Source organism: Mobula birostris, chromosome 26, assembly GCF_030028105.1.
Source record: "Mobula birostris isolate sMobBir1 chromosome 26, sMobBir1.hap1, whole genome shotgun sequence".
Lineage (NCBI taxonomy): Eukaryota > Metazoa > Chordata > Chondrichthyes > Myliobatiformes > Myliobatidae > Mobula > Mobula birostris.
The window spans coordinates 36768888-36781376 of NC_092395.1; the positions used below are offsets into that span (position 1 = coordinate 36768888).

The 12489-nt window shown below is 41.4% G+C and overlaps 1 protein-coding gene across 4 annotated transcripts in view; it reads left to right on the plus strand.

The window, feature by feature from the left end:
- The window catches only part of sema6bb (sema domain, transmembrane domain (TM), and cytoplasmic domain, (semaphorin) 6Bb), a 567817-nt gene that overhangs the window by 245174 nt on the left and 310154 nt on the right, over positions 1 to 12489 (plus strand). For all 4 annotated transcript variants that reach the window (XM_072244024.1, XM_072244022.1, XM_072244025.1 and 1 more), the window contains one exon: positions 7750 to 7884. In XM_072244024.1, the coding sequence (XP_072100125.1) occupies positions 7785 to 7884 (100 nt within the window). In that variant the 5' untranslated portion in view covers positions 7750 to 7784. The remainder of the gene's footprint in view (positions 1 to 7749; positions 7885 to 12489) is intronic.

Here is a 12489-nt window from a genome sequence, read left to right on the forward strand (position 1 = left end):
ATTTTTTTTTATGTGTAGTAGATTGTGGGAGAAAACCCAGACAAGTTGCATGTGGTGATGCTTCAGTCAGAGAAAACCAGGCCTACCTGCGTAGCATTAATCCAATTAAATCCTTCATGTTTCTGAAAAAAAGAAGTGTTACCAACCGAGCTGGGAAGATGAAAATGTCAGTCAAACAGGCTCCATTCATTAATTTATTATTAGGGTTTCATTTATTTTCTCCATTTATCAAATAGGTAATTGCCAAATGTTAAAATTCCTCTTCTTCTATTGTGTGATGTATAATAGTTAGAATTCCTTATTCTAGTTTTGAGACTTTGTGTAGTGATAGAGGCAGCCTCCAGTAGTTTCTAATTATGCTAATTCACTGCTGTATTCTGACACACTGTCATAAATTATTAACAGCAGCACAGTACAGCTCGCGTGCATTGGTGATGTTGCATCTTCTTTATGGATGGAGCAAATTGAAGCACCAGGATTGCTCATGGTTAGAACTTTGTACCTTTAATTCATGTCAGGAGACATCGCAATTTCAATCCACCTTAAATTATTGAGTGAAACAATTTGACTTGACTTTGGCTGGGATCACTTCGAGCAGACCTAGTTTTACTGCTGTTCCTGTCTAAAGCTGGTTAGCCATCTCATTGCTAAATTATATATGTTATAAAATTGCACTTTCCCCTCCAAAACCTGTTTGTTTTGACTGGCGGTATAAGATGGTGTATTAATACGAAAGCTAAGGCTTCCACTGCCTTCGCGGCCAGACAATGTAGGGAGCTGTGTTTTTTTTAAGTTATATTTTATTCATCATGGTATGCCACCTAGTAGACAGTGCAAACCTAAAACCCTACTTGAGATGCACTACATATATTAATGACAGGAAAGGCTTAGTACAGACAGTTCTACTCACCACTGGGACATTATGTGTCCTTCAGGAGTGCCTCTGTCCCCTGTTTGTGTTGCTGACTGTGACGAGGTTAGTGCTATAGATCTGTTAAGAATTGGGACAGTTTGTATTTTGTGTTGTTTTCCTTGCATGCTGGTCTAGCTTCTGCTTAGCAGGAGGCAATGAGTGCCTTTAACTAATTGTCATCTGTTAAGGTTACCAGCAACCTGAAAGGGCTTCTCTGCTAGTTGTGTCTGTTGCTACCTCACACGGAGTACTCTGGCACTTCAGAATGAACAGCAGGGACACTCGGGAGATGCTGCAGTATCAATGCTCAGCAAACTCACAGGTCCTCCCAGCTGAGCCTTCACTTAAGTAGAAAAACACGGGAGCTGAGGAGTTGTCAGTTGGGAATTGTGGGGTTCCAGACAGGTATCTGTGGCAGCAGTGGGCAAACTGACTGGGGGAAGGAGCACACCATAGTCGTGGCTCTGTGCAACGGTACAGTCCATCCAGATTCGGTAAACATACCTAAAGTCCAGAAACCAGCAATCAGCTGTCCATCTCAGTACGGACCAAAGCATTCCACAAGGACCAGTCTCAGAGTGCAGCCAGCTGAGGCTTCACATAAAGTTGCTTGCCTATCTGGTTTTGTTCTTTCATGTTTATGAAGAAAGTAAATTATTTTTCTCTGTATTTCTTTAAGAATGCAGCATGCAGCAAAAACAATTGCTTTATTCTTGTGTTTGTTATTAATTGGTAAAAAAAACTGACATTCTTCATATTACAATGTGGTTTCATTTCTACCTCTTGTCATCAGTTTTCCCTTGTCGTGCCTCCCAATTTATTTACATTTATTCATTTCAGCTTTCCTCTATTTCTCTGCACTATTTGTTTTAATATGTGTTACTACTCCAAGCCTGATTCTTTTTTTGTTCATCAGTCATTCAGAGGTCTGGTCTCACTGATGTACTTCTGGGCTGTCCAAAAGTACTGCCCGGTCAGTCCAAGGCCAGTACGTCTGTTCCCTCATAACCTAGATGTCAAAGCTCCTTCAGCTCTTCCAAAAAGTAAGCACAAAGTTTCCTTGGCTTGCTGGCCAACAGCACTTCCTTCAGATAAATAAGAAAATGTTTTGGTCAATTTATTACGTATCTTATTTGCTGTTTCTGCGATCTTACTGTGCACAAAATGGCCACTGTGCAAACCACATAACTGTAGTAGCAGCAGAGTGCTTTAAGCTACTTTTTTCATTGTAGTTTGAAGACATTTTATTGTCAGTTGCACAGTTGGAAATTGGTCTTAAAATGTCTTAAGTAGGTGTTGGAAGCATTCAGTACATCAGGCTGCATCTGGGGAAAGGGAAACAAATTTATTTCTCCAGGTCTGAGACCCTACAGACTGTTGTAAGCTCAGACATTATTAATTCTGTTTCTCTTTCCACAGATACTGACTGACCTGCTGAGTGTTTCCAGTAATATCTATTTCTATTTCAGATTTCCGGCATTTGTAGTTTTTCAGATATTCATTTGAATTGACTCATCTTCCGTTGTAACAGGAAGCATCGCCTAACTTTCACAAATTGCACTCTGAGTAATGGAAAGCTAAAAGAACAGTAGTTGCTGGAAATCTGAAATAAAAGATAAAGTGCTGGAAATACTCAGCAGACCAGGCAGTTTACGTGGAAAGGAAACAGAGTTAACATTTCTCTTGGTTATGCCTCCCTATCAGACCAGCAGTAACCAGAAAAGGCTTTGCTGTTAACCCTTTTCCATGTGTGCCCCAAAATAATTTTCTTCTGCATAAAATGGATAAGATGTCGGTAGAGATGCAAGCTCTTTTACAGACCCAGGAGAAGAGTAGATTGGTCAAGTAAGTCCATTAGCTGTGGACTAAAGGTTACTATTACATTGATACATCTGGTGGTGACATTTGAGCAGCTCCATTACTGTGGTATTAGTGTTTGTTTCAGCTCCATCACGTGTTAAGCTTAAAATGCCCTACGGAGTAAATTTGAGTTTCTATCTGCTGAAGGCTTAAGTTAGCTAAAGGAAATGTGGGCCAAAGTGGTGGAGATGTGTTTCTCTGTCTGTGCAGAGCTAACTGCTTAACAGTAATGTGTTTTCCAGTTAGCCTCAGAGTTGCAAGAATGAAAGAAAATATGCAGCCAAGATTTTGATTTCTTCCCAGTAGTGGTTGATAGGGCTTATTCTGGCCAAAGATCTGTTGCTCGTGGTGTTATCAGGGAGCTGCTCTGGGACCTCTGCTGTTTGCGTTATATATAAATAACCTGGCTGAAAATATGGATGGGTGGGGTAAAGACTTTGCAGATGACACAAAGACTAGTGGTTTTGTGGAAAGAGTAGTAGACTTGCAAAAGATGCTGTGGGATATAGATCACCCAAATGTGAATTGTTGAACTTTGCAGAATCAAAAGACCAAGACCCTTAACAGTGTTGATGTGCAGAGGGATCTTGTGGCCCAAGTCCTTAGCTCCCTCAAAATGATTGCCCAGTTTAATAGGGAGATAAGGAAGACATATGGCATGCTTACCTTTCTTTGTTGAGTTTAAGAGTCAGGAAGTTGAGTTGCAATTTTATAAAACTCTAGTTAGGCTACACTTAGAGTATTTCATTCAATTCTTTTCAGCCCGTTATAGGAAGAGTGCAGAAGCTTTGGAGAGGGTGCAGAAGAGGTTTACCAGTATGTTGCCTGAATTAGAGGACATGTGCTATAAGAGAGGTTGTACAAACTTGGGTTCTTTTCTGGGGGAAGATCCAGTGGAGGTTTACGAGATGACCACAGACAGTGTAGACAGCAAATATCCCAAGTTTGAAATGTTTAATATGAGAGGGCACATATCTAAGAAGGGATGCGGTAAATTCAAAGGAGATGTGTGTGCTAAGGTTTTTTTTACACAGGAATTGGTGGATGCTAGAGTGCACTACCTGCCATAGAAATGGAGGCAAATACAATAGAGACATTCAGGAGTCTTTTAGATAGGCACATGAATGTTCAAGAAATGGAAAGATATGGAAATTGTGTAGACAGAAGGGATTAATTTAGTTGAGTATTTTGATTGCTAATCTAATTTCAATCTGGTATTCTCATACAATTAATTCTGGTATGTTTCATACACTGGCAGTAAAGTGATTCTGATTGGTTGGCACAATATTGTGGGCCATGGGCCTGTTCTCATGCAGTATTGTTCTATGTTCTAGCCAAGTAGCATCTTTTTTGTTGACAGTAGGTGGAGGGAGGAACGTGGCTTTGCCTCTTCTCTGCAACCTACCCCCCTTAACATTGATGAATGACCAAGCACTGCAGTGGGTTGATACCACACTGTTCCAAAGCTGGTTATCAGCAGTTTAACAAAAAAAAAGAGAAAATTGGAAGCAAAAGGAAACAAGCGATGAAGGGATTACAAGATCAGCTAAACTTGCATAAAGATCCCTTTGATGTCTCATTTCTTCTAAAGTGCAAGAGCTTTCAATTCTGGGTGAAGATTGGGTGCAAAAATATTTGCAACAGGAAAATCATTGATGATGTTAGTGCTTTGGTTGGAACTCTCACGGGGGTTTGTTGAATATTAATAAACCTCTCAGGAAAAGAGTTAAGAGCAGCAGTGAATTTATTTTCCTGTGCGTATTTTACATAGCTGTCGTTAGATTTGAATGCAAACCCTGAGTGTTTCAACATACGTTTCCCCGTGTTATTCTTGTCGTATTTCTTCCTCTGATCTCCTAAGCGCATTGGCCCATGCTGAGATATAGTTTCACGAATGCTGGCCACCCTCTGTTAACTTGCCAATGTAGTCATTTGTCATGTACCGGCAGACTGATCGGAGCCTTCGCTCCTGAATCCAATCATCCCCCAGCCAATGAGCCATTTTCAAGCAAGGATTACTGGCACTGAATCTCTGGCTGTTTAAGCCACCTCACCAGCTCGGAGCACTGTGGCCTTTTTGTACTACACATGGAGAATTGCAGGGTTCCATAATTCATCAGGTTTGAAGCTATCCCTAATGCTAATCTCCTCATCTTCTACAAAGAAAAAGCCTTCAGTTTTTGTTCTGCTAGACTGGTTTCCTTTGAACAGCTGACTATATCCCACTGTTTGAGTGCAGCAGGAATATTAGGCTTGATCTGAGGAACTCAAACTCTCTGTTTTTTCCAGGTTATTTCTCTCACTTTCTCTCTGTGCACCTCTTCAGTTTTCTTCCCCAGGAACATAGAATCAGCTAGCCTTTGCATCACCCGGCTGTTCTTCCTGCCTGGTGTGGTTGTTCTTATTGAACTTGCCTTCCACTAGTACGTTAGGAGAGAACACCAGGTAGCAATCAAAATAAGTGCTGATCAGCCACTGACCCATGTCGTGGCAGGAATCTGATATTGCCAAGACCAAATGTTGCCAAGCAAAGTTTTGATTAACTTTGTACCTGCTGTAATATTTTTACAGCTTCCGAAATAAGGCTCATTCCCAAGTGCACGTAGGGACGATATAATGTACAGGAGTTGGGAAGTACTTGGGAAATGAAAAAGCAAACGTCTTAGCACTCAGACAATGGATTTTTGACCAAAATGTTAGCTCTGTTTTCTTTCCACAGATACTGCCTGACCTGCTAAGTATTTCCAGCAAAATTAGTTTTTATTTCAAACTTCCAACTCTGCATTTTTTTTTTGGTGTTAGGTCTAACGGAAATATGCTGTCTCTCCATTACACCTTCCCTGCCCGTGACATTAAGACACAATTACTCAAAGCAGACTCTTGTGTTGAAATTCATTTAGCAAAGGAACATTTCAAGGGATGAATGATTTTCCTTCCCTTGGGATTAGCTCTCTTCTTTAAAGATGTTCGGTAGTTTGGATTATCTGTTCCTTCTTAACGGTTGGAGTTTTCGAAGCCCAATCAGTTCTTTGCTTCTCCACAGATTAAAAATTCACAATGCAAAGGGTTGCTGAGGTGTTGGTGTATTAAGTGAGTGTTCTGGTTGCTCAGCCTAGCCTCAAACTGTGAATGCTTGGGATGTTGTACTCTCCAAACTGTTCCCCTGGACACAGCTTAGCACACCACAGAGACTAGCATCTCCTCAATGATCTATGTCTATACATTTCGCTGCCTCAGTAAAGCAGCCAGTGTAATTAAAGACCCCCCCCCCCCAATCCCAGACATTTTCTCCTATCAGGGAGAAAATACAAAAAAACATATACTACCCGGCTCAACAACAGCTTCTATCATGCCTTAAGCCTATTGAATGGTTCCCTTAACCTCACAATCTACCGGGTTATGATCTTGCCCTTTATTGTTTATCTGAACTGCATTTTCTCTGTAGCTTTTACATTTTACTCTGTGCTGTTATTGTTTTACCTTGTTCTATTGCAATGTGATAACTTGTTCTGTGTAAGGAGTATGCAAGACAAGCTTTTCGGTGCACTTTCCTACGTGTGACAGTAATAAACAGATCAATACCAGCACTTTGAACTCCCCAGTGACTGCACAGGCCGAGTGAACGCTCTCTGAAGATAAGGTGCTTTACTTTTGGCCATTGGTTTAGCTGGGTATTCAGCCACTTGCTTGCACTGGCACGTAATGCAGATAGTAACGCTGATAGTTCAACTGTTGATTTTATCACTCCCAAGGCACTTAATCACATTGTGCAGGAGAAAGGTGAGCCTCTGGCCTTTACTTAGATGGCAGCAGTTGTGGTATTAGGTTGAACTGAGGTGGGGAAGGGAAGGTTATCAACTGGGATTATCTTCCTTCGCACAATACAGTGATCTGTACTTGCATCCAAAAATCATCTGGTCAAATAGTCGCCCAATTTCATTTTCAATTTGCACGGGGAATCTTCATCCATATATGTCCTTGAAAGCAGGATAATGAGCTGTTTTTTGAAACATCTATGTAATACAGGTTCTCCCATGGTGGTATCCATTGGGGAGTTATAGGATATTGACCTTAGGTTCACACATGGTACTGTGAAGATCTAGGTGCCTATATAGCTGCACTGAACTAATTTATGGGCAGAAGTGAGAAAACTGAAGGTTTAATTTAAAAAAAAGACCTGGGCTAGGGTGCCGGGTCTCTGTTAATAATGGAAGCTTGCACCGTAGAGATCAGGCAGTCAATGTGAACCTAATATTATTGCCTGAGGGTTTAACCCTGACCGCCTGCACAGTATTCACATGTACAGTATGGCATAAGAAGGCAAGTGTGCCCATGCTAGCAACTGTGCAGCTAGTTCCCGGTCCTGCATGGGCATAGTTAGACAGAGTACACTCTTGTTCCTCCATTTCTACTGTCATGTCTCCTGGAGACAGGCACATTTTCAGAGCACAGTGAGGGGCACAAGGCACTACCAGCAAATGTATTCCCAGTGTTTGTTCTTTTTTAAAATTTTATTTGATTAATTTTTCCAAATATTTTTTAGTGATTTTGTCAAGTGCAAGAAAGATGGGTGAAATTATTAACACTGTCAGCCGACCCTTGCAATCAGTGGCTGCTGATCTTTATCCCTTTAGAAGAGTATCAAAATTGTATTTATATTGAAATGCAAGGGAGTACTTGGTATTGACCACTTAAAAGAATCTGAGATCAAGGACTTTTGTAGGCTTTTTAAGCTCTGTTGTCCATTCAGTATTCTATTTGATCATAGAACAGTTCATTAACTTATCACCTTCAGTCATCAGCAGGCGTCGAGCACATTTGCTCTCTCTTGCCTTGGTCTCAGCTCAGGGTTAATACCGTTTGCTAAAATCTTCTTTGCCAGAGTGTCTGTACTGCTGCCTTACTAAATAAACTGCTCCGGTCACTAACTCAGGGCACTTGTGCTAACCCTGTGACTTCTATGTCCATTTCTGCAGGCGTCTCTGAAGAAGACTATATTTCCTGTCTCGCCATGAAGTCATTGACCTTCCTAATCCTCTCAGTATTGGCTGGACTGTCTGAAGCCACATTCCCTGATGACAGTGGACCCCTCAGCACCGGGTCAGTGGACTGTAAGTATATTCATAGTAAATTTCAGAGATGACAAAATATATTTATAAGAATTAATCCATCATCAAGTCCACTGGGAAATGCATAGCATGCTGCAGATAACTGCAGTGCTGGAAGCTGAGAGTGTGTGTATATAGTTTGTATTTTTGACACGGTTTCCAAAGTGCTGACATATGCTGAGGAACAGCATTAAAGGCGATGGCTGAACTATTCTTAAGCATCTTCCTGAACTGTTCTCTTCCATTAAAGTGATGGAGAGATCAGAGCAGTGTCAATTCTCATCCAAAATCTTCATACTCTTTCCCGAAAAGAGTCATTCAGTCAAAATAGGCACAGATCCCAGCTGATTAATTTTGTACCTCTCAGTCGAGGCTCCGTTTGTCTGAAGGAAATGAGGGGAAAAAGTACAGAAGATCTCTTAGAAAACGTGTCTCATGAATTAGGAAATACTACAGGGGCTTTAAGTGCAACTTGAAATGTGAAGGCACCAATCCATTCAACTTAAAATCTCAAAGCAGAAACAAAATGTCCACACTCCCTAAAGAAAGAACCTGCCACTCCAGAAATGGCCCTGGGGAAGAGCAATTAATCATTCATAACAGAAGAGACAGACAGCCACACCTTCCTTTCCTCTGTTTTGCTTGATGGGTTAAATTCTTCAGGAGACCACGGGGTGACTACTCGACCTTATCTCATTGTCCACACTGGGCTTTCAGTGCCCTGGGTGGGCCACCCTGCATGACTTTGGAAAAATGACCCCTTGAATTCATACACTGGAATCTTTTCATCACTGACAGAGTTTCTCTTTCATCCACTGAAATTTATATTTGCATTATGTACTATGAGGAGGTGCTCACTCAACAGCAACAAGTCCTGATCTCTGGAGAGGAGCAGTGAAGTGAAGCTTTGTTTTTGTGCTAGCATTGGTACATATATCACCGTTAAATTTAGGGCCTTCGAAATCTGATGAAATTTTGTCAGCTAACGCAAATATATTACAAACATAAGCAATAAAGTTACAATAGACAGCATGGGGAATGTTAAAAATGATTCAGGAACTGTTTAAATGCACGCAAGTTCTGGGTAGGTTTAAAGGGTGGGAACAATTCTGAGGCCCACAATAGGCAGTATGGTTTCTGTTGACCTCCCTGTCCCCTGTTGACCTGTGCCAGAAAGGCTGTTGGGAATAGACTGGTGTTACAAAGAAATATAACATAGAAAGTGTTCTTAAAAGAAAAATCACATGGTGGTCCAGGATGGAACTGGCATATAGTTGATGTACATAATGGAAAGAATTGTAATTGGTCAATAGATTGTAATATTGTGAGTTACATTTGATGCAATTAATTCCTTGAGACCGTTGTATCAGAATCACAGTCAAACAATAACCATCAGTTCTTATTTAATGTTCTTTTTACCCAGCTGAAAAGGCACTACCTATGATTGTCTTAATCTGCAGTTTAAGTTCACACAATATAGAAAAACATCACACCTCAACTTGGAAAGACATTTTTGTGCTGCATTGCTCTTTCTCTATAATTGTTACACTTTATTCTTCATGCTCTTATTGTTATACCTTATCCTAGTTCAATGCACTGTGTGATGATTTGGTCTTTATGGACAGTTTACAAGACAAGCTTTTCGCTGCATCTCAGTACATGCGACAGTAATAAACCGATTCCAATTCCAATTCCAAGATAGCTCACTAGTATCCCAGCATCCCATCCCTTCGAAGTTCTAGTGCATTTTACTACAGAGCAGGATTATCAAATAATTGTGTGATCATGTCCAAGTGGTGGGACTACAACAAGAGGTCATGGGTTAAGGGTGAAAAGTGAAAAGCTTAAGGGGAACATGAAGGGAAACTTCTTCACTCGGGGGTTGCAAGAGCGTGGAGCGAGCTGCAAGTGAAAGTGGTGCATACGAGCCCGATTTCAATGTTTAAGAGAAGTTTGGGTAGGTACATGGATGGTAGCAGTATGGAGAGTTGTGGTCCGGGTGCAGGTCAGTGGGAGTAGGCAGTTAAAATGGTTCAGTGCAGACTAAATAGGCCACAGGACCTGTTTCTATGCTGTACCTTTCTATGGCTTTATGGTACTGGCAGGCAGAGAATCAGGATAAGTAATTAATGAGCAACCACAGGGAACTGATACTAATCAAGTGTGCTCCTGTATTTTTTTTTATTCAGAATCAGAAACAGGTTTATTATCACCAGCATGTGTCGTAAAATTTGTTAACTTAGCAATGCAATGCATAACATAGAAGAAAATAATAATAATAATCTTCTTATTGTATCTTCCACTGAAGGAGCTGTCTTGGATAGGGTACATTGTCCCTTGCATACAAACTGTTTGCTTAACTCGCTCCTTTTATGACCTCCAAGCTTAAAGACATCCACCAGCCAGGAATGCGAGAAGACCACTGCCTGCAGCTTCCTTTCTAAGTCGCACTGCCCCTCGATGAGTACTGGAACTGCCGAATCAATAGCGACGGAGAAACGCTTTCACCACAGAGCACAATGGTTCCAGAAGATATCTCCGCAGCACATTGTCAAGGGTGATTAAAGTTGGATAGCAGACGTTGGCCTTGCCAGTGATACCGACGTCCATAATGAATCAGAAAAATGGTGACTGTCGTAACGAGTTTGCACACTCTCCCTGTGACCACATGGGTTTTCCTCCAGGTGCTCTGGTTTCCTTCCACAGTGAAACAATGTAACATTAGCAGGCTAACTGGTCATTGTAAATTGCCCTGTGATTAAGCTAGGTCTAAGTAAGCGGGCTACTGGGTGGCGTGGCTCATTGAGTAAGAAGAGCCCATTCAGCACTACATCTCAAAATAAACAAAAACTAAAGTAAACAGTGAAGGCAGTCGTTATTAGAGAGAGAGTGAGAGTTTGACTTAGTGGCCAAAGAACAGGCCTGCCAAACTTAACAGCAGGATAGCATTTAAATTATTTTTACTTATTTCCTGGCTGGCAGCTAGCAAGCACGAGAAGCTGAGAGGGAAGTTGCACAGCCAGAGACTGGAGTGGAGGAGGGGAAGGTGGGAGAAGGAAAGGTAGTGGGGTTAGGGGACAGAGTTCAAAGGTCAGCCCCTAGGAGTGGTGGAGAGTTGGTGGTGTAGTTTCAGAACCTCTCATCTGTCTGCCGACAGCTCTTAATCCAAAAGCCTGCTTAAAATACCAGGCATGCAGTCTCATTAACTTAATTAAACATCTGTCTAATTTCCAAAGCACGTTGCTTGTACAACAACAGCCTGTTCTAGCTATAGAACTGGGCATCCCTTTTTCACCAACATCCAGACATTCTAACCTTCACCCCCTCTCCCGCCACCCAACTCTCCTATACTTTTATCCTTTGAGTTGAAACTGTCCCTGAGGTACCTGCAGTAACTCTCATTATAATGTGCTCAATAATGTCCTTCCCAGACAGCCACATACAGCTCTGGATGTAAATTGCAAGCATGCAGCCTGCTTCTTGTTCTCTCCCCGCCACAGCTCAGGCCCACTGAGGCCAATTAGTAACACCATGAGCCAAGATTAACTCACTCAGCATGGACCTGCACCAAACCCCTACCTTCTACGTAAACACGTGCTCAGGAAAATCGTATATTAACTTGCTCCAGGTCTCACTCACTGTTTTTAGCTGAATTTTAAAGTCATTTAGCTACGTTATCTCATACTGACCCACATCTCTTTCAATCACTGTCCTCATCTCTGTAACCTCACACCCTACCGCTTTCTCGATCTTTGTCACCTCAGGTTGTATTCTCCAGCTTTAAACCAGCATCTCTGACAGCACTTCTTCCAGCAACCTCGCTCCTACGCTCTGACATCCTCACCCTGAAGCTCTCGGGTCTCTCAATCTCTCACTCCTCCTGTAACCCACTCTTAAAACTTTCACCAAGTCCCTGGCAAATGTCCTGATCCTCTCTGCAATCCTAATTTTGATCAAATTATTGCTTCATACAATTCCTGTTAATTGTTTTTGATGTTTCATTACATTAGAGGTACTTTGTAAATGGATATAGTTGTGTGCGTCAGCAGCATAAACCGATGTTTTATTCCCTGAACCTTTGAAGGGAACTGTGATATAAATAAATAGCTACCTACAATTTCAAGTGCGCCCAGCAGGGGCCAATGACCTTTCTGTGACTGAACTTTCAGGTAAATATTTTATATCCACCTTGTAGATGACCTTTGACATGCTTCCAGTGATTTAACTGGACAGTGGAATGGCTCAGCTGCTGTAGGCACTGTGTGGTCTCAGGTTTGATTCATGGCCTGATCTTGGCCAAGGCTCCAGCTGAGATGTTGCAATTGGTCTCAGGACCCCATGTGAAGAAAGCAACAAGATATTATCCAGATCCCTGAGTCCTGATTGCTGTACGCTTACTGTTCAGAATCAGAATCAGATTTAATATCGCCGGCATATGTTGTGAAATTTGTTAATTTTAAGGCAGCAGTACAATGAAATACATGATAAATGAATATAAAGGAAAAAACTGAATTACAATAAGTATATATATATTTTAAATAGTTCAGTTAAAATAAGCAGTGCAAAAAAACCAGAAATAAAAAGTAGTGAGGTTGGGTTCATGGGTTC